The sequence below is a fragment of the Rana temporaria genome, chromosome 1 (assembly GCF_905171775.1).
Source record: "Rana temporaria chromosome 1, aRanTem1.1, whole genome shotgun sequence".
NCBI classification, from domain to species: Eukaryota; Metazoa; Chordata; class Amphibia; order Anura; family Ranidae; genus Rana; species Rana temporaria.
The window spans coordinates 462,019,291-462,047,106 of NC_053489.1; the positions used below are offsets into that span (position 1 = coordinate 462,019,291).

General features: G+C 39.2%; 1 protein-coding gene across 4 annotated transcripts in view; it reads right to left on the bottom strand.

Annotated features, from left to right (window-relative positions):
* The window catches only part of UNC5C (unc-5 netrin receptor C), a 490,092-nt gene that overhangs the window by 128,734 nt on the left and 333,542 nt on the right, over positions 1 to 27,816 (bottom strand). For 2 of the 4 annotated variants that reach the window (XM_040328065.1, XM_040328051.1), the window contains exon 4: positions 14,182 to 14,241. The exons of the other annotated variants lie outside the window; for them this stretch is intronic. In XM_040328065.1, the coding sequence (XP_040183999.1) occupies positions 14,182 to 14,241 (60 nt within the window). The remainder of the gene's footprint in view (positions 1 to 14,181; positions 14,242 to 27,816) is intronic. 4 annotated transcript variants of the gene reach the window in all.

A 27,816-nucleotide genomic window follows, 5' to 3' on the forward strand; every position in this document is an offset into this window, starting at 1 on the left:
TTACCAAAGAGATATAAATCATGGTGTGGACACAACCCCATTATACATCACACTTTGAGTCTGTTAATCATATCCCTAAATATGAAATGAAATAAAAAACAGAGATATGCACAAGACATGAAAGGCCTCTTTGACTGCTTTTTTGCAAGGCAGCATCGTGTAACCTAAAGCCAGAGCTACACAAATATGAAGCTAGACACATGCTATGAATGTTCCTGTTTGTGATATACAGAGACTCCTAACAGTCCTAAAAAGCCAAGCCAAGTCTTGGATTTCTCTTAAGCTTCACAGAGAACTTCCATTCACAAAGTGGACGATTAATTGCACTTTGTGCACAATTGTGCGCTGTTGTTCACATCGCACACTGTTTACATAAAAAGACCACTTCCAAATATAATAACTATTCGGTGGAGCATGTAATATCTATAAGACTTCTGGTGGGAACTCATTTTAATGAGATGTGTTCTACTATCACCTCCTTGGTTTAATTACCCATTACAGTTTATCTGCAAATAATGAGCCATGTCCACTCAAAAATAAATAAATAATAATATCATGAGTAATTACCACAAATTATTAAAATATCCTGTAGCTCAAGACAAAAAGCGGAAATTAAAAATGAAAAAGCCTTGTGCAATGTGGGTCCTTGCATACCCCTGAGAAAAACTAAAGGCAATTTGTTGTCTGTTGTGAAGAAAAAAACAAGAATAAAAAAAGCCTTGATATCGTAAATACAAATTCAAAGTGCATGTGTGTTTAACCTGCCAACCTCTCTAACAGCAAGCATGAGAAACAAGCCTCTCCAGCATGCTATGGGAATGTTTTAATAATGAGGGTAACAAGCAAGTTCAAAGCAGTTTGGTGGTTTGGGAGTTGAGGTACTTAAATATCAGAGCTACATTAGCAGCAGTCGAATGCACAGTCACCTTGCATCAGACATTTACATAAAACTGAAAAACTCGAAAAGTGTCGCCAGCTGAAAAAAGAAAGTAGAGCTTGTGCTCAATATGTTTGTGCTTTTATGACAACTCTATTTTATTGTTTGGTGCAAAAAAAAAAAGATAAAGACATAAAATTATGTATATATATAATAAAATGTAAGATACTGTATATATATATATATATATATATATAAATATATATATATAAATATATATATATATATAAATATATATATATATATATATATATATATATATATATATATATATATATATATATATATATATATATATATATATATATATATATATATATATATATATATATATATATATATATATATATATAAATCAACCCTACTCTTAGTTACTGCAGTAAAGAAAAGAAAACGTGGGCTAACTGCATTCACCCCAGTATAAGTTGTTTTTTTATATTGTAAAAAATAAAGACATTCAAAAGCTATGAACATAATTCTTAGCCTTGGTAAATAAAACATGGTATCTGAATAGCACTGTGTGTGTGTATGGCTTGGACTTTGCAATATATTAGCTGCCTAGATTTAATATGTCATTGATGGGTATTCAACTGGCAAGTTAATTTGTGCATGTTGCATTTCGACTGAGTGTTAATCCTTTCTGGTCAATGATATTTTTCTTAGATCACTTTTAAATTAAGTGGAGGTGCTGATCATCACCTATACATAGATCTTGCACACAGAATATCACCCAGGTTAGCTGTGTATCTAAAAAAAATTGTATACTGTCTACTTTGCTTTCAAATCTTAAAGTAATTACACTGAAAAAAGACAGCATGTTAAAACTGTAATTTGTTTTGTTTAATAAAAAATCTTTTTAATACTATCTTCACATCCAACTGTGTCAGAAGCCTGCATTAAAGGCCACTATATCACTAGTGTGTTCCTGCTACTGACGTAAAATGCAGACATCCAACGGAGAAGATTGGATTCTTTGGGGATGGTGCAGGTAAACGTAATAGTACTTTTACCTGTCTTTTTTTTTTTTTACTTTTTTAGAGTACATTTAGTAATATTATGACCTAGAGGGTATAAATGATGTCTCACTTTCGTTGCAAAATTGAATAACCCCAATCACAATTTGGCCCCATATTCTACCACACTTTCTAGTTTACGAATGGAAAATATATATTTTTTTCAGTTATGCAGCTGCATCTTCCCACAGGCCTACTTTATAGCCAACTGCTAATATTATGAAAGATTTTGATTTTGTTAAGTACTTTTTGAAGAATCCCACACATTTACTTCCATGAATTTAATGAAACATATTCTCTATAACCTGTGAACATGAACTTGCTGTGTCAAACATCTCACAGGGCCAGCCTTCTGTTCTGAACTACAGGAGGTGCTGAGAGGTGGAAATTCAGGAGACACAGTCAGTAAAGGAATCACAGCTTGCAACCACCGTTTTTATTTCTGGATGAATTTTAAATACCAATGTCAGTGGGGATAGCAGTTTGTAGTAAAATGAGACCACAGTGCTCCACAGAGCAGTCCATGAGTTGTCAGGTGAAAACAAACTGATAAAGCCAAATGGATAATGTATGATGTCAAAGTAGCAATATACCTGCATTGACCATGAAATTGGGATCCCAACCCCAGGTTTTCCAGACTAGGAGTATAGTAAAAACTGCCCTATATGTGTGAGATAAAAATGAATCTGATGATACCAAAGTTTGGCGCCATACCGCGAGTGACATAAAAAGTTGCAATGGCCGCCATTTTATTCCTAGAGTCGCTGCTAAAAAAAAATATATATATAATATTTGGGGGTTCTGAGTAATACATTTTACATGCAGGAGTGCTGGAATGTGTATGGTATGGAAGTGGTTAACATAGACTACAAAATATAAAGGGAATGGATCGTGGTTTTGTACATACTTTCTATTATTATAATTATATTTCGAACTAAACAGGTTTTTTTTTGTAATATATTTTTCATTATTGGGTCAGGTAGATATGAAATATTGCATATTAATTATACTCTGCATCTAGAAACATGTTTGTATTTTTCTTCTGGCTTGTACTTTCTATACACCTTATTTCTATTTATCTTATAGTATAAAAATCTACTTCTACCATTCAAGGCTACATAATAAACCATGAACAGAGGAAAAAAAGGAGTGACATAACTGCCAATTCAAGCAAAGTTCATCAGAGTTTAGCTATTGAGCGCCAATGAATATGACAAAAAGCATACCCAAGGTTAAGCAAGAACTTTTTTTCTAAACACTTGAGACGGAGATACCATCTGCTGAGATGCTGGTAATATCACTGCATAAACATAAAGGTCATTATATGTAAAACAAGAAATATTAAACATTTTCAAGTTTTCAAGGTTCTTGGAAAAGCTTGAGTTTTTAATTATTTTCTACTGAAGGTAGTTCAGTAGTTATTGCTAGTATTGGTTTTTTATTTATACGGAAAGTTGTGTTAACTTGTTAAGATCAATATCTCAGGGAGTGTAAATAGCAGATGAGGCACAAACAAATTGAAACCATTATGTTTGGGTCAGTTGATCGCGGACAACTTCTAAATTGGCTCTACAGAGGCCGGTCATTTTATTTGTCATTTGGGTTTGTTTTTATTAAATAAATACAGTACCATCTTAAAAAATATATATTTTATCTAGTACTAACCAAAATACAGCTGAGTGGATTCCCCTGTATATAGAGCTTTGGCATTTTATGTTATTATTTAAGTCCATAGTCATCCCTCATGAACCATTATAATAAAAGAATATGGGTAAAGGCTTCAAAAAAAGCTTATTAAGACCGCATAAAGGAGCATTACGACTACAGCCCATTAATCCTAGAAAACACCATGGCAGGCAAGACACCAGCAATTCTCAGAGAGCTATTAAAAGTAAAGAGTTAATGTGTCTTTTAAATCAATGTTTTTTCAGTGGAGAAACCTATATATACTATAGGGGCAGACATTCTATACTCTTGATGTTAAATGTTTGCACCAAAGCAGAGCTCATTTAAATACAGTATCCATAAAGTGAGCCTAGTATGAGTAATTAAACCCATTATTAATTTTCCAATTTGTTTGGCATCATGCCTCTCTGTTTTGACCAGCAGCATCCAAACTATGGTTTGCTGAGTAAGCTCAAATAATGAAAGTCTCCAGGGGTCCCCTAGTAATGAATGGGACTCATGGTGCCCATGAGTAAGCTCCAGTAGGCGGAGTGAAACATGTTGGAGGCATGGCCTGGTGGGGGTCCAGGCTGAGACTGCCATTTGTCTACACACAGCAGGTCTTGTTCTGATGTGCGGCTCCTGGAATCTTCTGCTCTTATCTGTCATTGTCTGGAGCATGGGTGGACTCCTTTCCAGCCAGCACTCACAGCAGCAGGCACAGGACTACATTTTCTAGTAGCCTGAATGGCTCACTTATGCCTTGTTTCCACTGAACGGAACGGTTCGGGTCAGTTAGTTTGGAACGGTTTAGAATGGACCGGTCTATTTTCGGGAGCGTTTCCACTGCAAATCGGACCGTCGGGGACCATACAGGATTTAGAAAAAATGCCTAGCGCGTCCACCAATCAGTGGAATGTATTGCATCTCCTCCCCTAATGGAACCGTTCCATTTTCTATGGCCCCACATCTGAAGCAGGACCCAGAATGGTCCGGTACGGTTCGGTTTAATGGCACACTTTCATAATGGAAACACCCAAAATAGCGTACCAAACCGAACCGTACCGAACCGATCCGCTCAGTGGAAACGAGGCAATACACACCATAGGTTGTCAGGAAAACTTGCCAGAAGTGATTCAGAGGAAGCAGCAGACAAAAGTGACACTTAGTGCTCTTACTTAAGACAAGTACGCGCTATAGAGGGATATGATTTGCTCATACTTCATGCCTGAGGTTTACAACCACTTTGAGATTTGTTTTACCCTCCATCACTAATGGAATAAAATTACAGATTTTGCAGGCATATGGTCCGGTGCATGATTAAACAACTGTACCAAAAAGGTACTTATGATCAACATGGTGACATGTAGGTTAAAATACTACCACAGAAACAGCTAGGTAACCTGAATTAAACATTAGAAAAAGTCTTGCTTTACTAACAAATTATATTCAATATAATATCCAATGTAAAAAAATAAAAACAATGGCAAGGTTGAGCAAAGCACCAAAACACAGGGTGGTCTTACTGTATCAACAAGGCCTCTCACAACAGTGACAATGCAGTGGTCAGCTAGGAATACTGTCTGTAACAGATGGTAGTTTTTTCAACAGAAAGGAGAATAGTACAGATGAATGTCTGCAAGCAACTGTGAAGTATGGCAGAGGATTCTTGAAGGTTTGGGGCTGACTTTCTGCACTAGAAGTTAGTCATTTGGTCTGAACTAATGGTTAAACAAACAGATACATACTTATGCGTCATGCCGTACCATCAGGAAGGCATCTTATCTTATTCTGCAGCAGTACAATGACCCCAAACATACACCTAAAGGCATTAAGAACGATCTTCAGTGAAAAGAACAAGGAGACCCAGAAGAGATGTGATGGTCCCACGGAACCTGGATCTTAACAACACTGAGTTTGGTTGGATAGTTAACAGATAGAAGCAACGATGACAGTCTAAATCCACAGAGGAGCCATTTTTAGCATGGAAAAATCTACCTGCTAAGCTATCTATAAACTGATTCTGTTGACACATGGAATACTGCCCCATGTACATATAATAACAGGCTAGACAATGAAACAAGATTTTTTTTTAACAAGTAGAACACACGATGCATTAAATTACTATATATATATATATATATATATATATATATATATATATATATATATATATATATATATATATATATATATATATATATATATAAGGTGTAGCACCCTCTACCTTAGGTGGGTGCTAGAGTATTGGGTTTGTTTTGTACTGTCAGCGCAGGTAAATTTAGGCAGGCCTTTACTGTGAGCTAGGCCTGTTTGTTTTTGATCTGGCAGCAGGGGAGTGGTTTAGTGTAGCAGCAGGTGACTGACATGTGCTTCAGCTTTTGGGCCCCTCCTCTGGTTTTCAGAAGGTTCTGGAAAAGAGGCAGGGCAGAGAACTGGAGTGACATGCAGTGCATGTGGGAGCCCTGACCAATCCCCAACTTGGATTGGCAGGGGGAGGCCTCTTATATATACCCATTGTCAGCCTGCTATGGGAGGAGTTGTTGGGTGGACGAACTGGATGATGGAGTGTTAGACTATCGTGGTCTGAGGGAACACCCTTTCTGGGGGTTTCTCAGGCCTGAAGCACCGGACCTGGGAGCGAGCCTCTCTCTACATGGTCATTGAGAGGTGTCCTGGAACAGGAGCAGGAAGAAAACCGAGTGTGAAGCTCTGGGAGAGACATGCCAGGATTTGGAGGGAGAGACTGGGGGGTTGTTACGGAGCCAGGTCGTGGCAGCCACGTGGGCTGGCAGGATTTGCATTGGACGTGCTGTGATCAGTAGTCCACCAAGTGTCAGTTAGCACATCTATTCTGCTCAAGTAAAACGGTTGCTACCACAAAGGGGACTGCAGACCCCTGCCTGTAAAGGGCTACTAGAAAAAACGTTATTACTTATTCAGAGTGAGGCCTAGTCATGTGCTAATGGTTAAAGGAACCTAGGTTTGGACAGTGAAGTGAAGCAAGTGATCTCAAGTAGTGCGCTGGAGGAGAGGTGCAGAGGAAGAGACTGGCAAATTTATACTCAACCAACATTGATTTCATTGAGAAGTATTCATAATTTGGGCATCCCATGTCCCCTTTCCCCATCCAAGTTTAATCCCCTAATAAAAACTACAAAAACAAGCGAGATTCTGTTCATTGTCTGAGAAAGTGTGCCAAAGTGGAGGTCTGACCAGCAGGGTGAAATGTGTGGATGCTGAAACATGCAGCGACCCCACGGGGGCACCGCTACATTTATATTTATGATGTTAATATGAGTATACTGTATATGTCTGTCTGGCAATTTTTTTATGTTTTCATCTTTGCAATAAACTAATTTACCTATGTTGTATGCCTTTCAAAATGCTGCAAATACAAAAAAAATACTGTTAATCTACCTCAAATCCTGTGTGCTCCTAAATTTATGTTTAAGCTTACAATAGAGCTTTGGATTTCAGTGCAACAAAAGTTTGTATTATCAGCCCTGTCCAGTTATCCTCTGCTGCACTACAGAATGCCCACCCTACTATGCTCTCCATAAACCCTCCTTGTTTACATTCTTTGTTCTCCCTTCCCTCCCACACCAACCGCCTGTTTTTCCCCCTTTGCTGCTAATTTCGTTACATAGATTACTTGCTTATGTGAACATTATAGCTCCAGGAGCCCCTTCCTTTGGAAACCACTTCACTGCATGTAAAAGCAGCAGAGGAGGGCAAGCAGCAGCCATGTTGTAAAGGAGAGGAGTGCAGAGAATGTAAACAAGTCACACACTTCTACCATGCTTTACATCTCATTGTAACTTTGTTTAATGTGCAGTTTTAACAGGTTTATTTTAAGGGCTCGTGCACACTGCTGCTCAAAAGCTGCTTTTACAGGCACTTGAGATTTTATTTCAGATTGAAGAAGTTTGTGCTTTTTTTTAGCTCCTTCAGGCTCTTTCGAGCTCCTTTGAGCTTTTTTGAGCATAAGCCTTTTTTTTTTTACAAACCCTTCTAGATAGTATTTTCTTAACCACTGTATAAACAAAACAAAAAGCTGGAACAAATGTTTTCAAGCTTTTTTTGAACTCCTTTGCACTCCTTTGAGCTCTTTTGAGCTCTTTGGGGCACTTGCAAACGTGAGTTTGGTGGAAGTTTTTTCTGCTTGTAAGAGCATGTGCCTGAAAAAGCCAAAGTGTGCATTGACATGGAGGGGAGTTTCTAGGCATAAAAAATAAGAGCTCAAAAGCCTGTAGGAGCTGCTTCTTTGAGCTTCTTTGACAAGTTTGTCCCCAGTTTTGTCCCCGGATTGGATTTAAACAGGGGCTGGAGCAATTTCAAAGACAGTCAGTGCAGAATTAAAAAAAAACTATTCTGAATTATACCCCCCCCCCACCGCTCCTACTAGCTTAGGGGGGGTGTATTTTTTTTACATTATCTGTGCCCCTTTCTGAAGAACATGTGCTGGTCGGAGCGGAGGGAATATTTCTTCAGTTTCGGGTGCCCAAACAGCTCCGCTCGCATTTTCTTCTACCCTGGCTCAAATCCTGGCCAGCCACCTGCCTATCTCCTTGCCTTCCCTGGCAGAGTGATCTTCCTCCACTCCCCATCCAGTAGTAGCTGGGGCCTGAAGAGTATGATTCTGTACCATCCAGTAGTAGCTGGGGCCTGAAGAGTAAGGCTTAATTTCCATGGACGTTTTTACAGCCACTTTTTTTAGCCTTTTTTACAGCTTAAAAACGCCTGTCCATGTTTTTTTTATTTTTTTATTTTTGCAGTAGCGTTTTTGCTCGTTTTTGAGCATTTTTTTGCGTTTTTTAATGCCTGGCGTTTTTACAGCTCTAAGGCTGGAGCTTCAAAACGGCTCAGCCATCTACAGCTCAAAAACTTCATGGTGGGCATGAGGCCATAGACCAACATGGAGAGCCGTTTTTAAGCTGCAAAAAAAGCTCAGAAAAGTGGCTGTAAAAACGTCCAAAAACGTCCATGGAAATGAAGCCTAAGACTTGAGAGGCTGTAGCGATGGGCAGAGAGTCGCTGATTGCCGCCACTAGTAAAAAAAAATATGTCCCCGGATTTAATTTAAAAAATCTGGTCATTAATAGGATGAATGAAAGCACATGTTTATAGATGTGTTTAATGATTGGGTTATACAACTCTCGTGATTTCATGGTGATAAATCACGGTTTCTGGATGAATAACAGAATTTTTTTATTTTTTATCCTGCTCTCTGAATAGCTGTTTGCATTGATAACATTTCTCAGAAGCCAGCAATGTTTCTAATTTTCTTACCATTTGCAGTCCTTTTTATCGCTATAAGGTTATGACGGTCATTCGTGTTTTTCAAATCATAATCAAACTGCAGGAAAAATGATCTTGTCATTTGTAACCCAGTCATTTACACCACAACATACAAGCCATTATCTGTTCAGCAAATACTTGATGTTTTGTCGAAACTTACCAATTAAATCCTAGTTAGACATCACTCCCTTAGAAGTGAACCAGAGCTATGTTTTTAAATGGTTCACATACCCCATGAACTATTTTTTTTTTTATCACTATGTCATAACCACTAGAATTGACATTCATTTAAAAGGCTTAAATTAAAGTACTTTTCACACTTTGGCAGGTGTGACTTTTATACAAAAAAGCACAGGAGAAAATAAAAAATAATAGGCTGGTTAATAGCTGCCAGAGGTTTGAGCTTTGCATAAAATCGGTGGTAGCCGTCTCACAAAGAAAATCTGTGCACTCTTTATTTCTGGTTCAGAGGATTTACATGCTCTCTCTAATGATCTGGGCTGTCAGCACTCAGTAATGCTTCCCAGTCTCTAGATTACTGCTCATGCAAAATTGAAGCACTTTGGAGGCAGTTAGAAGCTGCAGATGAATCTCAATGCGCAAGCACAAGGTGTAATGGTTCTTCAGCAGTTGTTAGATGTAGGGTGGTAATCAGAGGGAAGAAAAGAGAAAAACTGAACTTTTATCATTTATACAGCATGCAAAATTACATGATCACAGGATGAATAACTAATAGGGAGAAATGAACTTTATGCAATTTTTTTCGCAGTCACTAGGTACATCGGCCTTTGATGCAGTGTTGTTGGTATAGGGGAGTCAAAGGAAAAGGTCCACAGTTGTGTGGATACAAGGGTTGCACAGTAACAAGAGTTTGAATAGATGCTGATTGATAGTTAAAAGAAAAAGAAAAAGCCTTGATGGAAGTGTCACAGGTGTGAAGAGGACATTTAACATAGGAAACCGTGAGGGGGTCTTGGCTTGGGCTTGATCAGGACCTGAGGAGTAGATCTTCATTTCCTGGAATTGCGCAGGTCTTTATGAGACTACCGCTAGCTTCTAGCACCTTCTTTCCCTCTCTTCAACTTTCTGACAAACTCTTATGCCGTGTACACACGACCGTTTTTAATGTTATGGAAAAAATCAAAGTTTTTCTCTACTTGATTCGTGTCAAGTCTGCCTTGCATACACATGATCGTGAAAAAATAAATGCTCGAGCAAAGCACGGTGACATACAACATGTACGACTGGACTATAAAGGGGAAGTTCCATTCAGATGGCGCCACCCTTTGGGCTGCTTTTGCTGATTTTGTGTTAATAAAAGTTTGGTGAGAGACGATTCACGCTTTTCAGTCTTCGTGCTTTTCAGTCTGTTACAGCGTGACGAATGTGCTATCTCCATTACAAACGATAGTTTTACCAAAACGAGCGCTCCTGTCTCATAACTTTCTTCTGAGCATGCGTGTTTTTTCCCGTTGTTAAAGCCTACACACGACCGTTTTTCACGACGTGAAAAACGACAAGAAAAATTAGAGCATGTTCTAAATTTTCAATGCCCATTTTTCACGTCGAGAAAAATGCTCTGGAGCCTACACACAATCGTTTTCATCATGAAAAATGATCGTGTGTATGCGGCATTACATCCTGAAAGAGTTTTACAGCCGTAGGTCTGGTGACAGATACAATGGTCAGTTGAAGATAGGAAAAAGATGAGCTCAGCAGCATAAGAATATTGTCAATGTTTTATTAGAAAACAATGAAACAATCAATTTGTAGATAAAGAGGCTTGCCCATAAATTGCCCTAGATTCAGTTGCGGCTGGTGCTAAACTTTTTTTGGGGGGTCACGGAAAACAAACCCCCCCCCAGGTCCACCCGCACTCATCCTCTCCTGGAGACCACAATAGAGTTGCAGATGCCCTGGGAGCATTGTGGGGAGCTTCATTGTGTTTTTTACACATTTAGATTACTAGACACAACTCAGATAATAATGTATGAGGACTAGGGTTGCCACATCATCCCTTTAATCCAGGACACACATTAATTACACAGGTACTGTGGCTGGTTAAGGCAGAAAATAAACTCGCTTAGTGCCTTATCTGCATTAAATCAGCATCAGAACCTGTGTAATTAATACGAGTCCTGGATTAAAGGGATGATGCAGCAACCATAATGAGGACGCTATTGAGGACATGCAAATCAATGACGGGTGATGGTCTGCCGCACTCATCCCTCCACGGTGATGGCCCCCAGCACTCAGTCCCTGCACCGCTTCCTCTGCTGCTCCTGCCAGCCAACCCGATTGGTCTCCTGTCCTGATTGGCCGTGAGGAGAAGCCGGAAGACAATAGCAAATATTGCACCCCGAACCCAACCTTTTTCAAGCCAATTAGAGCCTCATGCCTTGTACACACGATCGGAATTTCTGATGGGATAAAATCCGATGGAATTTTCCGTCGGAATTCCGTTCAAGCTGTCTTGCATGCACACTGTCAGACCAAATTCCGACTGTCCAAAACACGATGATGTAAAACACTATGATGAGCCGAGAAAAATTAAGTTCAATGCTTCCGAGCATGCGTCAACTTGAGTTCCACACACACGATTGGAATTTCCGATAGAATTTTTTTTCCATCAGAAAAAAATAAAACATGCTCTATTTCTAAACTCCGACAGAAAAAGGTCTGATGGGGCCCACACACGGTCGGAATATGTGATGAAAAAATTCCGTCTGACTTTTGTAGTCGGAAATTCTGATCGTGTGTACAAGGCATTAGGCTCTAATCATGTGGCTTGCAAAAAATAAATAAAAAATCATACAAGTCCGACACTTGTGCCACTTCTGCCTACATATATTTTTTTTAGGATTAATAAAAACTGGTACTGATTTTATTGGAAAATAAACATATTCATATCATAAGAATTTGCCAGCTCACGCCACAGATAATGTTTAAGTGATCCTGGTCCTTTATATATATATATATATATATATATATATATATATATATATATATATATATATATATATTTTTAAACTGATAAGGTAAGAAAGTATTGGTGTTAAAGACGCCAGAGCTAAGGCACTACTTAGGGCAAAGCTAAATGGAATACTAAGCAAACAGGATCAAACACAATTCAATTATCCATGTCCAGAATAAAACATGTATTAAAAAATATGTAGGCTGCCATTGCTGATATCTATTTCTGAAAATGCTAGTTGCCTGGTTGTCATACCGATCAATTGGCTGAGTCACTGACCCAGGTCTCAAATACAAAGAATACGATTTGCTCTGAGCTACCACTGCATGCTTATTCTTGTTGGCTCACTCATGACCACACCATACAAACAATAATACGTAAATAATATAGCATATACAATAGCTACACATACCGTATTGTAATTGAATGTTATTTAAAATGACCTTTCCTTTTCAATCTACAGCCGCTGTTTTTTTCTCAAAAATTCAATGCAGTGTGGTAACCTGGAGACATTCCGTACACCTTTGGCATACAGAATGTCCCCCTAGAAATGTGCTGCTTGTGTGATTGTCTCACTGATTTTCTGAGAAGTCTGTGCTAAGATACAAGTCAGATCTTAGGTATCCTCTGCAAACATTTCTTTTTCTGGTGAGTTATTCTCAAAGGGTTATTCACATCTAAAGGGATTTAGTACCTGCAGTTTTCCTCATTAGAACCCTGCAATCGCTTCAGCTCACTCATAATGAAAAAGTCACTCCCTTTCACTTTCACTGTGTGAAAGACACATTTTCTTGCAGAGCAACAAAAGGTAGGACTCTGAAACAAACTTTGTACAAATCCTTAAATTAGTACATTACCATGCTAAGGAAACCAATAGATTTATACTGGTGTAGCTGCTATCACAAATCCTTTATCCCCCTCATAGAGACATACATTTAGAGCAATGTGTATAACTGGTGTAGCACTGCACCGATTATACACATTGTAAAAATCCTGGCAATATTCTCTATATTGTCAAAAGTATTGGGACACATGCTTTTACACGCACAGGAACATTAGTGGCATCCCAGTCTTAGTTCCTAGGGTTCAATATTGAGTTGGCCCATCCTTTGCAGCTATAACAGCTTCAACTCATCTGGGAAGGCTGTCTACAAGGTTTAGGAGCGTGTTTATGGTAATGTTTGACCATTCTTCCAGAAACACATTTGTGAGGTCCCTGATGTGGACGGGAAGGTCTGGCTCACAGTCTCCACTCTAACTCATCCCAAAGGTGTTTTATCAGGTTGAGCTCAGGACTCTGTGCATGCCCCACACTCGCTCATCCATGTCTTTATGGACTTTGCTTTGTGCACTGATCCAAATAATTTGGTGGAGGGGGGGATTATGGTGTGGGGTTCTTTTTCAAGGTTTGGGCTTGGCCCCTATGTTCCAGTGAGGGAGACATTTTGGACAGTTAATGCGTCCAACTTTGTGGGAACAGTTTGGGGATGGCCCCTTTCTGTTCCAGCATGACTGCACACCAGTGTACGAAGCAAGGTCCATAAAAACATAGGTGAGCGAGTTTGGTGTGGCGAGACTTGACTGGCCTACACAAAGTCCTGACCTCAACCCGATAGAACACCTTTGTGATGAATTAGAGTGGGGACTGCGATCCAGGCTTTCTCATTCAACATCAGTGCCTGACCTCACAAATGTACTTCTGGAAGAATGGTCAAACATTCCCATAGACACACTCCTAAACCTTGTGGACAGCCTTCCCAGAAGAGTTGAAGCTGTTATTGCATCAAATGGTGGGCCAACTCGATATAGAAACCTACTGACTAAGACTGGGATGCTATTAAAGTTCATGTGCATGTAAAGGCAGGAGTACCAATACTTTTGACAATATAGTGTACATTGATCACCCAAAGGGGATTTTTTTTTCTCAACAAAATAAGAGTTACTCTTTAAGCATGCACAACAGAATCATTTAGAGACTTGTGGATTATGACAGGACCAGCATTAAAAATGGTGCAGATTAAGTCTCCGTGCACCAACATGCAGAGATAAAATGATGGTCGTCTATAAAAAAATAATCATGCAATGACAACTAAGAGCAATACAATCTACAGTTGATCAAAAACATTAGCAAGGGTTGTTTACTAAATTAAAATCAGTGTGTGTGGGGGGGGGGGGGTCGAAACCACTCCATTACCACTGTGCTGTGTAACATTTTAGGATGTGGGGAGCTTGAATGATAAAGTGTGAAATCCAGTACTGGCACAGAAAAGTAAAGGACCAGAACTACTAACCTGAAGGGGAGGGCCTTTCTGGGAACTCAGTACTCCCCAAACGTCCTCTGTGGGCTTTGACTGGAAAGGATATAAATGACAAGTTACTACACCCCAAGTTTCAAAGTCAGCAGAGGATGCCTAATATTGTGGTAAGCCCTCAATTTCTAGAACAGCCATCCCTTTCTGGTAAATATCACTGCTTCTCTACACTTCTGTTCTGGTATTAGGGTGCACATAATAGCACTCATGCCATCTGTAACACCAAGTGACAGAACAAAGAGGACAATTTAGATTCAGGTGAAACTGTGCCAACTTCTATCATCCAATCATGTGCAAGGAAAAAATTCAGTTTTTTCCTTGCATGTGATATTCTTTGCAAAGTAAAACTTTACCACATTCTGGGAAAAAATTCCCATGCAAAGTGAACTGCCTTTCATTAATCAACCCAAGTATATTTCAAGCACACGTACCAAATACAATAATAATAATAATAATAATAATCATAATAATGATATTAACAACAATAATGATATTGTATAGGTCAACACATATACTTAAAGGGTATTCTCACGTGTTAAAAAGTGCTAGTGCTGTTTAATGCTTTAGCACTCTATTTTATACACTGGTAGCCAAGAAGTGCTTGGTATACATTAGGAACACACGCTGAGAGCTCTCTTTTTTGGTGCTCATGTGGGCAAACTCTTGGTGATACCGTTTTAATAACTATCAAAGTTGCATGAAAGGCAAAAGGAGTGGGCACTATATTGGTAAAGTATATTGTGGAAAAGCTATTACAGTGTATTCTAAAAGGACAGGTTGAAGGCCAAGATATGACAGTCTAGTATTCTGGAGGGATAATAAACTGCAAAGCCTACATCAGTTACTGCATGTGTTTTCTTTTAGATATACTTAAATTAGAAATATTGACAAAGCGCTTTTGGGGTCACACGAGGGCACGTCAGATTGAGCTAACAGTGGGATAAAGCCTGCTCTCACCTGACATCACAGAACTGGTCTAGGCTCTACAGGGATCACGACAATAAGGCCGGGACATGCCGAGATGCCAGACTAGCATCTAGCTCAGCCTCTCAGCGTACTACTGAGAGCTTGAGCCAGCAGCTCCCACTTTCTCCACAGGCCGGCACTCCAGTGAGCACTGCAGGGGTATAGCACAAGTCACCACTACTCTGTGCTCAATGCGGATCTTGTGATCTTTGCTCAGTTCACAGTTTATAGCCGGCGGGGGACAGATGCAGCATCGGATTGATGCTGCATCCACCTAAGGGAGTATAATTGTTTATTTTTAAACTGGAACTTCACTTTAAACCCCTTACTGTGAGGGAGTTTTCAGTTTGGACTGGGGATTCCAGTTTTGTCTTTACCCTAAAACTCATGTTTACTTTAGATATTTGAAAAATAGGAGAATGAGAACAGAGTTGTATTTATATGTTTCAAAAAATACACATATACACCACAAGTCTACTACCTTTAATTTTTATTTAAAAATAAATACCTGGAATTTGTAATTCTATATTGTTTATGGACTTCAGGGTTCGCAGTTTATTGTAGTGGTATTATTTTTGGAAATACAGCACAGCACCACTTCTGCCCATTAGTAATGTAACAAAACAGTTTGCCTATACCATTTAACCACCGTCAGTAAAGTTTATGAAACTAGCCGGGATATACGTGTAGCATAAAAGCAATTGCAGTGTTTTTGTTTTTAGTTTTGCTTTAGAACTTGCTGCCACGGTGGGGAGCTTGGCACAAAATCATTTTCAAAGGAGCTTTAGTCCAGGTGGCTGTCAAACGAAATATCGTTTTGACAAGGACTTCAGGTGCTCTGCCAAACTCAGTGTAAGGGCTCACCTCTTGTCAAGCAACTGCTTGTGTTGTTCCAGGGGCACCAACTGACAATAGCTATGACAACTGGTTATATAAGCAGAAATCTTGCACCTCTGTGTTATAAAGAATGCTGGGTAGAATTTTACCTTCCTGATTTTAGATAACTAATATACATGCTTATAGATAGAATGCATGCAGTAGCTAAACACTCATATGACCTATATTTCACTCTGTGCTAATGAGCCCAAAAATGATATAATGCACTAAATGTATGTTTCCATCACCCTTTAAAATAAAATCATATTGGTACTCAGAGTTCTGTAAAAAGAAATCTTGGAAAATGTTCCTAACAACACTATTAGAATGGTGTTTACTTGAAAGACTCACTATTGTTAAGGGGAAATCTGGCAGGCTGTTGAAATAAACATAGTTTTGCTGAGCCAGTGTAAAATATGTTATCTTTAGTAAATAATGATGCATGTACTAAATAAATCCGGCAGTCAAATGATTTTCAAATTCTAGTTAAAACTAAGAAAGAAAAAGACCCTTATATAGAAATTTTCAGAATCCCAAGTCAAGATTTAAAACAAAAACATACCAACCAGGAAATAGTGCATAGCTGAAAAACAGTAATATCATACCTGGAATTTCAAGGCTCCAATCGGAACAAAGACTGTGAGATACTGTCTGTGAGAAATGTGTTCTAAACTATTCTCATTTCTTTATTCTACTGTGGACACTGTGCATGCATTTGTTGACCAAAACTGGCATAAAACATATATAATAATATGACACACACGTTCTCTGTAGTGCCGCCTTTTACAAATGGGAGTGTCTGGCCCAAGTTCCTGAAGCACTCCACGTTCCTATCAAGATTTGTTTTAAAGCATTTGTTACTGCAACATTACATATTCCTGATATGTGCCTCCTGTACCATGTACTTGTATGAGAAAGTATCCAGAAAATAAAGTATGTATGAGAAAGTATCCAGTTCTCTTTGTATTGCTTCCTTTGTGTGAAATCCCTAGCATCCCTGATAGTCCCTTTTCTTTCCTAATAAAAACTGACCACACTAAGCAGGAGAGCACATCGTGGTCAGCTCTAGCTATGCTGCTCTCGTCCAATGATCAGACTTGTGGTGACACCCCCCCCCCCCGCCTTTCACTGGGTAGCTCAGTGTGCTGCTGTTTCTCCTACCCTAGCTCCTATGCAGTTGAGCACAGAAGAAATGTGATCACTTATAAAAAAAAGGGGAAAAAAGGTAGTTATAATGTTTTTTTTATATCTATACAAAAATATTTTAAACTGAATGGGTTGTTTTACAAGGTAATAATTCACTTTAGGCTGAGTGCCAAGCTTTCCAGAAATGGGATAACTATTATTTCTGCTTTACTCTCCAGTACAGAATTACCCAATCCTTGTTTAATCCTTTGAGGACAAAACGGCAAAGAACCCAGGTTTCTGCAGCTATAACTTACTCTGAAAGAAACCCTTCTTGTTTACATTTCTTTTGCATTGTCATAGATCAGTGATTTCCAATGGCAGGCCACATCTGAACTGCTACACGATTTTATGCAGGTAGGGTCAATGGCATATCTCCAGACTCAAAACCTTTACAGCCACAGTGCAAGAAACCATGAAGGACCCCCCTGACCCGGGCAGGACCTTTCTCTCCGAGCCTGGTGGCGGAACACCAGGGCCCGTTTTCAAGTGCAACCTTTGTGACCATGGTAGTTCTGCCACTGGTGTAAGTAGTTCTTGTTTTTTTTATATATATTTATAATTTTTTTTCAACTTTTTAGGAGCCCTGTTGGGGAGCTTTGGTGAGATATCAGGGGTCTAAACAGACCTCTGATGTTTCCTCTTTGAGACAAAAAAAGGAGATTGAGAACACAGCCCTCAATATCCTTCTCTCCAGCTTCAGCTGCACTGACTAAATGGACAGGAATAGCTCTGTGCAGAGCTTCCTATTCATTCACAAACTGAAGCAGCCTATTATGACTAAGTTTTGAATGGACAGAGTCAATGATTGGTACAGATCACTGACTCTCCATTCAGAAAAGGTAGGGGCCAGTAAATGACATATTTACTGGCTAATTGTCCCGCTCTACATCCTGACAGATCCCCCACAGCAGCCAGGGGGAGGGGAGGAAGGAACCCAGCAGAGTTGCAGGAAAAATGGGGGGTAAAAGGCACATGGGGGGTAGAGAGCACAAGGGGGCAACAGAAGGAAGCTAGATAGGAGGAGCAATGGGGCAACTGCATATAGAAGAATGTATCTCTTCATTCTCCTCCTGCAGTTTCTGAATGCCCACTTCTCCATCTCTCCCTCCTGCAGGCATTCAGTGGCTGCAGTAGGAAAATAGAGAGATTGATTTCTCTATATGCAGGCTCTCCTGCTGCTCCTCCTGTACAGGCATACTGAGAGGGGGGTGCACGGGCCCACTGCAGCATGGGGCCGAGTAGCAACTGCAACCCATGTAGGTACACCCCTGCACAGTTTGAGGATTCAGATCAGTTGGTCTTCACTTCTGATGGTGACCCTGATAAAAGAGGGGACTCTGATGGGAATCTTGGAGTATAGGAAGCTCTGATAGGGACCCTGATGTAAGGGGGATCTGATATGTAAGTGGTCTCTGAAAGAATAGGGGAGCTTATAGTGAAATAAGGGGGGTAATGTGAAGAGGCAGGTCTGGTGTGATGGGAAGGCTTCTGATGTGAAAGGGGATTTCTGATGTGATGGGGGCTTCTGATATACAATTAATTCTTGCAACATTCATTTATAAAACTGGATTTTTTTTGACCCACAAATATTTGTAAAACATATAATATGGCCACTTTACTGAAATATTTGGGGACCCCTGCCATAGATGATCAGCACAAACTTGTTACGGTTTGGAAAATAACTGTTATTTCAGTGTTTCAGCTAGTTACAGGTCTGTCATCTCTTGCAAACCCGTGGAGACTAACGAATGGTAATTCTGCCATGCCTTATGAGGGGAGACGAATTGAAACAAAGCTGGCTGAAAATAAGGCGGCAGGTAACAATCACAGATGGGTTACATGTACTGTATGTTATGCCTCTCAAATCCACCTAATTTGGTTGCTCATGTATTAACGGAGGAATCTTGGTGGTTTTAGAGATTTAAAACAAACAAGACATATAGCTAGATTCAGGTAGGCAGGTGTTAATTTGGGTTGACCTGACGTGATTGACGTTTTTTTGGAACGGCGCATGCGCCGTCAATGTACATATCCCAGTGTGCATTGTGGCTAAGTACGCCGCACGGTCCTATTGGTTTCGACGTGGACGTAAATGACGTAAATCTCTATTCACGGACGACTTACGCAAACAACGTAAAATTTTCGAATTTCGACGCGGGAACGACGGCCATACTTAACATTACTATTCCAGCTATTTGATGGAATAACTTTAGGCCTGATAATGCGTTATGTAAATGGTGTATCTGTCCTGCGTCGGCCGGGCGTACGTTCGTGAATAGGCGTATCTAGTGATTTAGATATTCTACGCCGACCACAATGAAAGTGCCACCTAGCGGTCAGCCTACAAATTACACTTTAGGATACGACGGTGTAAGACACTTACGCCGCTCGTATCTGAGCCTAATTTAAGCGTATCTGGTTACTAGAATACGCTTAAATTAGAGCAGATTCAGACTTAGGATGGTGTATCTACTGATACGCCAGCCTAAGTCTTTCTGAATCTAGCTAATAAACTGGGATTCTCATTTAAGCATCCAGCAATTCAGTTGTTCTCATACAAGCTCAGCATGATGTTAGCTTCTACTCTACAAACTGAATACTACCATTCCAACACACTTATCTTTGTATTTAAAGATACTTACTTTACTATCTTTTTCTCTATCCTATGACACTGGCATCAAGTCCTACTGGTACCAGTTGGGGGCAGCCCTACACTGTACACATCTGAGAACTGAAGCCATGTTGAAACAGTTCACTGAACACCTTTGTTTTGTGCAGAAACATGTACATTTTAATGAGGTAACATGTTTAGTAGCAATGCACATTTGCAAGGTTAATTTTAAAGTGATTGTAAATTATATTATTTTTAAACTTAAAATAAGAAAATATGTTATACAAACCTGTTCTGGGCAATGGTATTGCACAGAACAGTCCCTTACCTCCTCTTCTGGAGACCCCCATTGGTGATGTCTGCTTTTTCTTCCTATAAGTGTCCCTGTTTTGTCGAGAAGTGCCCGGGTATTGAATAGTGCCCCGTGGGGAACGGAGTGGCAAAACAGCTGAGTTTACACTCAGCTGTTGTTTTGCGTGGCTGAGGCACGTTCATGTAGGTGAGGGTGGATATTTACTTGAAGGGGTCGGATTTTTCAATGATGGGCAGTTCTGGGGGTGTAATTTTTATTGATGGCCCAAAAAAATCTGCAAAATAAATCTTTAAAATAAAATAAATCTTTATCTGCTATACATTTTGAACACTTGCGGGACGTGTTTAGTCAATTGCAGGGCGGCTTTTTCTATATTAGATAAATTGTTTGACCATCGATAAAAATTCTGCCCCCTGCACTGCCCATCATGTAAATATCCACCCCCTTCATGTAAATATCTGCCCCTCTCCTACATAAACGTGCCTCGGCAATGCAAGACAACAGCTGATGTAAATTCAGCTGTTCTGAGGGTCCGTTCTGCGCATGCACAGTTCCGGCCGGGCATTTTTCGATAGGGGGCATTTCTCGACAGGACACCCCTTCAGAAAGCTGTGCGCTGAGGGGGCACCAATTTGAGCGTGTTCCCAAGCCAGGCTGTTTATGTGTTCGTAGACACACACACACAGTGTAACTAAGCCACACCCCAGTGCCCCCCCTCACAGGATCTGACTGACAGTAGGAGGAGCCTATGGGGGGCAAGAACAGGTAGTTTTTTTTTTTTTTTACATTAGTGCATTGAATAAATTAAGTTAAAAAATGCTAATGCCGTGTACACACGACCATTTTTAATGTACAACACGTACAACGCCACTATAAAGGGGAAGTACCATTCGGATGCGCCACCCTTGGGGCTGCTTTTTCTGATTTCGTGTTAGTAAAAGTTTGGTGGGAGACGATTCGTGCTTTTCAGTCTTCGTGCTTTTCAGTCTGTTACAGCGTGACGAATGTGCTATCTCCATTACGAACGCTAGTTTTAGCAGAACGAGCGCTCCCGTATCATAACTTGATTCTGAGCCTACACACGACCATTTTTTACGACGTGAAAAACGACAACGTGAAAAACGATGTGAAGAAATAGAGCATGTATGGCTCCAATGGTCTCGTTGGACTGGAGCAGCACTATTTCTGTAAACCCAGCGACTTCAAGGGCGTTCCATGTTGGCAAACACTTTATTCCCAATGTTTCTAGCTGTTCCCTTGCTGTGAAATGTACTCAGAATGTTCTGCTGCCCTTTTTGTTTTCTTTTTTGTTACCCGAGTCCTATGTATAAACAAACGATGCCAGAAAGTAACATGTATACCCGCTATATGTACCGCATACCTACTCTTGACGAAAAACTGTAATGTAACTCGTTTTCTATGTTCTTGAATGTTTATTGAAAACGTAATATAAACTATTGTTTAAAAAAGAAATAGAGCATGTTCTAAATTTTTAATGCCCATTTTTCACGTCATGAAAAATGCTCTGGAGCCTACACACGATTGTTTTTAATGACATAAAAAAAAAAGTCATTTTTCACGTTATGAAAAACGGTCGTGTGTACGCGGCATTAGACTTTTAGAACCACTTTAATCTTCATTGTCAATATTACTAGAAAACCCAATTTCTTATATAAGGGAAATGTTTGGACCATACTTCTCTGCTAGATGCCCACAATGAATTTGTTAACTTATAAGCATAAGACAAAGCAGGGAAATGGAAATCACAGTTGTTCAGAAGGCCGAGAGCTCCAGAGACCACTTCATAGCTGTGCACAAATACACAGTAAACCAGAAGAGAAACCAGTAAGCTGTGAGAATGTGAGAGTGAGTGCGTAATTCCCTAGGCAGCTATGTTTTACGGGTTGGTGGCTGTTTGATGCTCCAGAGCCAGACAGAGAATAGAGCTATGAGTCACCATCCTTCCCCATGTGTCTCTTGTGGTTGCAGAGCTTAGTCTCTGTCACTTCATATATCACAGTGCAGGTAAAGGGGCAATTCAGGCAGTGTACGCCAGTCTACATATGTTGTCTTCGGCAAATAACCTACAACATAATCACTCACAACTAGTTGGCATTCTTTATTTTAAATTATTTTAATGCATACATACTTTCCATTCATTTATTTATTTATTATATTTATATGCAATTTCCTATTTGAAGATATTAATGTTATACACACACTCACACATTATATATGCACACACACACACACTCACATAATACCTTAATGTAACAGTTCTCTCCCTTCCGATAAGCAAAAGTATGAAATATAGATACAGAAATTGCCTCCTGCTGTAATACAAGCTCGCAGTGTTAGATTGAAACCAGCACTAGAACAGGGTCTTAGCTGGTTCACACTGCTGGACTTCCCACCTCCTTCTGTTTTTTTTAGGGGATTATAAAAAGCTAATTTAAAGACAGATTTTAAGCACTTGTACTAGTAGTTTTATAATGTACTGAATTATTTGTTTATTAATGCAGAACTAAATTAAAGACTATTTTTATATTTACCAGTAATTCTTTACCTTTCAGCAACTCATGGCCATTTTTCTTTTAGATTTGTATTACCAAACCAAACAATTACAGATGCAGTACCAGAAAACCAGAATGCATTATAATGTTGGTTTATTCTTCCGTTCTAGTTTACATTGGTTTCAGTCCTAGTTTGATATGTACAACCTATATTTCATTTTATGAAATAATAATTCTGGCATTTATTAAATTAATTTAATTGAATCACTATACGTCTCCAATATATGTATGTACAGTATTGGGTAAAACTGCCTATTCTCCTGCACTGGATGGCAGTGTATGACAATCTCTGAATCTACATATTCTTTACTGGTTTAGGAAAACCTTATCCTTTTTTTTTTCATAAAGTTATTATTCTGCCAGATAACAAATACTGTCCTACTTGGCAGGTAAATTAACCTATGAAACCCAAGAGACCTAAGTTGATTCTGGATGACTACATCATTATACATACGCTAGGGAGAAAACACACACATAGTGATTTAAGAATGACAGATGGGAGTCCAAGTACAGTAAAACATAAAATATGCAATGGAAACAACTTCTTAAACATCTCTGCAAAGTATTTTAAATATATGCTGCTTTATGGTGCTATTAGAGCACTTAGCCGTCAGATTTTCATCTAATTTGGCAAATATGATACCTTATAATTCCTGGTAACAGGAGGTGGACATGTTATGCAAAATCAACTTCCCCTTTAGTTAAATAAACAAAGCATATAACTAAACTGAGCTAATCTTTTCATGCTAAAGCAGAGTTTCACCCAAACAGGGAATTTCCACTCATTTGTCTCCCCCGGAGATACCTGTCTTTGGTATGTATCCTGTCCCCACTTTCGGGAGTACGGCCCGTGGCAAATTACCTCACAGCTTGGCTCCCTCCTCCTTACCCCGCTGCCGGGCCAGTAGGAGAGTGCAGCCGGTCCCCGCGCATTTGCAGTAGGATTCCCGGAGTGAAGCCGTAATGCTACACTGTCAGGTTTCCTTACCCGCAATGACGGCAGCACCTGACAGCTAATGTAAACATCAGCTGTGGTGCCGCATTAGCTGGGCTCCAGGACAGGTACTGTAATGCCGCGTACACACGATCGGTCAAACCGATGAGAACGGTCTGATGGACCGTTTTCATCGGTTAACCGATGAAGCTGACTGATGGTCAGTCGTGCCTACACACCATCGGTTAAAAAAACGATCGTGTCAGAACGTGGTGACGTACAACACAATGATGTGCTGAAAAAAACGAAGTTCAATGCTTCCAAGCATGCGTCGACTTGATTCTGAGCATGCCTGGGTTTTTAACTGATTTTTAAAAGGGAAATTGCCCTTTTTTTTTACATATTTTGTTTTGTAGCTCATTATTATGAGGACTGTAGATTAACCTTTTAAAACATTTTTTATTAGCCAGGTAATTATGAAATTATTATTATTATAAATAATAGTAATAATGTATATCAACCAGTGTGCACAGCACTTTACAGAAAAAAGGGAGAAAGAACCTTTACAATACAATTCAAGACAAACAGTTAGGAGGACCCTGGTCATGAGAGCTTACATATTATTATTTTCTTTTTTGGCTTTAACCAACATGAGGATTTATTGGAATCCTTTTTTCATCTGTAATTCAATCTATGACAACCCATTGAAAAAAAATCCTCTTGTTTACAAGAGGCAATGCAGAAGCAACTCACATTTAGACAAGTGGAAAAAATAACTCATCTTATTGATTCATAGTTATTTCAGCTGGTCTGGAGTTTCAATAATGCCGCGTACACACGATCGGTCCATCAGACCGTTTTCATCAGATGAACCGATCGTGTGTGGGCCCTATCGTTTTTTTATCCATCAATGAAAAAACTTAGAACTTGTTTTAAAATTATCTGATGGTTAAAAAAACGATAGAAAAAAACAATCGTCTGTGGGCACGTCAATCGGTTAAAAATCCACGCATGCTCAGAATCAAGTCGACGCATGCTTGGAAGCATTGAAATTTATTTTTCTCAGCACATCATTGTATTTTACGTCACCGCTTTCTGACACAATCGTTTTTTTAACTGATGGTGTGTAGGTACGACTGATGAAAGTCAGCTTCATTAGATATCTGATGAAAAAATCCATCAGACCGTTTTCATCGGATGAACCGATCGTGTGTACAGGGCATTAGAAAAAGAAAGCTGCAAAACAAGCAGCAACCACTGTGCATTTCAACAGTTAATATGTAGTTCTCTGAAAATCCTCAAAAATTACAGACAGCAATGATGTGAAGTAAGTCAAAGTAACCTAATGTCATCTTCCTTAGTTTAGACTAGTGCAGGCAAAAAAATAAAAGTAAGCTTAACACGTGCATGTGGTGTTTGTGAAACAAAGACTGTACATTGTATATAGTATGAAAATATAAAACAGTTAAAAAAGGCAATGCAAATAAAACTATTAGAGTTTCCCTTTGATATATACAGTAAGTCAAAACTTAGGTAAGTTTACTTACTCTACCAGGAAAATATCACATAGCTCCTTTTGGTGCAGTCTTCTACAGAAGCTCTTGTTATCAGTTTTAAACTCGTACACAGCACAATAGTTTTACAGTTTTTGCAAGCAATGCTTGAATTGTTTGCATTGCTCACTATTACTGGGCCATATCTGAACACCCAAAGTCAAATTACCATGAGAAAGCTTTCCAGTCTAACTGTGCTCCTAGTTTTCTGTAGCGTTTTGTGAGTCCAATTACAATAAACAGTTTAGCGGTTTAGAACCAACACGCTTTGAACTGAGAACAGCTACAACATACACAAAGCACAGTGTCTGACACCTCCGTACAAGTAAAAAGAAACATACTTAGTCCATATAAGTGAAATGTTTAGTGCAGCAAGTTCTCTGAATCATAATACCCATACAGATATGGATCCAGGAGAACCACCTGGTTATTGCACATCTGGGATTTTTTTTTCTTAGCTAAGAATGCATGCAAACCATTTCCTCTATATTGTTGCCAAATACAAGACATCTTGATCTGAGAGTATTTCAATAGCACTGCTGGTTGTCAATAAATGTTTGCATTATTTATAACGTGAAAAATAGCACTTTAATTTTACATAAGACACGGTTAAAGATATGATTGTGTGTACAGGTTGTATTTCCTTTTTTTTAAATGTACACACAAACGTATCTTTTATAGCTAGATAATATTTGTGTGGACATTACATGCCATTACATAGTTTAGACATCATCGTGTCTGCAGGTTAGTGTAATAGCTGTTACCATAGTCTTTTATCCTCCATGGAGTTAGGGGAGTTTTAAACCAACATTAGGCTCAGTTCACCAAACTTCAACATTCTTTACAGCAATAAAAGCCAGTCAGAGCTGGCTAGAGAGCAAAATTATTCAATAACATGATTGCTATTGTAAATAACACAAGCATTTTAGCTTAGGAAACTTAGCTTGTTATCTGGAGTTATGTGTACCAACTACAGTGAGGAAAAAAATTATTCGATCCCCTGCAGATTTTGCAAGTTTGCCCACTTACAAAGAATGGAAGGTTCTATAATTTTAATCATAGGTGTATTTTAAATGATAAAGACAGAATATCAACCAAAAATCCAGAACAAAACACGATTAAAATGTTATAAATTGAGTTACAGCTCAGTGAGTAAAATAAGTATTTGATCCCTTACCAACCAACAATATTTCTGGGTTATGTGTTTAAAAGACACCTATCCACAGAATCTTTCTTCGATTCAAACCTCACAATCATGGGCAAGAACAAAGAACTGTCAAAGGCTGTCAGGGACAAGATTATAGATCTTCACAAGGCTGGAATGGGCTACAAGACCATCAGCAAGAAGCTTGGTGAGAAGGAAACAACTGTTGGAGTGATTATTCACAAATGGAAGAAATACAAAATAATTATCAATTGCCCTTGGTCTGGAGCTCCATGCAAGGTTATGCATCCTGGGGTAAGGATAATCATTAGAAAAGTGAGGGATCAGCCCCGAACTACACAAGAGGAGCTTGTGAATGATCTCAAGGTAGTTGGGACCACAGTCACCAAACAAACCATTGGCTATGGATTGAAATCCTGCAATGCCTGCAAAGTCCCCCTCCTCAAAAAGGCACATGTACAGGTCCGCTGAAGTTTGCCAGTGAACATCTAAATGATTCAGAGGAGGATGCTGTGGTCAGATGGGACAAAAATTGAGCTCCTTGGCATTAAATCAACTCACCCTGTTTGTAGGAAGAAAAATACTGACTATGACCTTAAGGACACTATCCCTATGATAAAGCATGGAGGTAGAAACATTATGCTTTCTCATTATGCTTTTTCTCTGTTAAAGGTACAGGCTGATTTTTGCCACATTGAGGGGCCAATGGATGGGGCCCTGTATTGTAAAATATTGGATGAGAACCTTCGTCCCTCAGCCAAAACACTGAAGATGGGTCGTGGATGGGACTTCCAGCATTACAATGACCCTATACATGCCGCCAAGGCAACAAAGAAGTGGCTCAAGAAGAAGCACAAAAAGGTCATGGAGTGGCCTAGCCAGTCTACAGACCTTAATCACATAAAAAATTTATGGAGGAAGCTGAAATTTTGAGTTGCCAATCTAAGGATTTACAGAAGATCTGTAAAGAAGGGTGCATAAAAAACCCTCCTGAGGTGTGTGCAAACCTGATAACAAACGTCTTACCTCTGTGCTCGCCTACAAGGGTTTCTCCACCAAGTACTAAGTCATGTTTTGCTTGAGGATCAAATTCTTATTTTATTCACTGAACTGCAGCTCAATTTATAACATTTGTATCATGTGTTTTTTTTCTGGATTTATGGCTGATTTTCTGTCTCTATCATTTAAAATACACCTATGATAAACATTATAGAGCCTTCATTTCTTTGTAAGTGGGCAAACTTACAAAATCTGAAGGGGATCACTTAATTATTTTCCCACTGTATATCATGTAATTCAACTGTTAATTAAGATGTACATTTAATTGTATTTATTTAAGTATTGAAAAGCCACCCTTTAGGCCTCGTACACACCACAGGACATGTCCGATGAAAACGGTCCGCGGACCGTTTTCATCGGAAATGTCCGCTCAGAG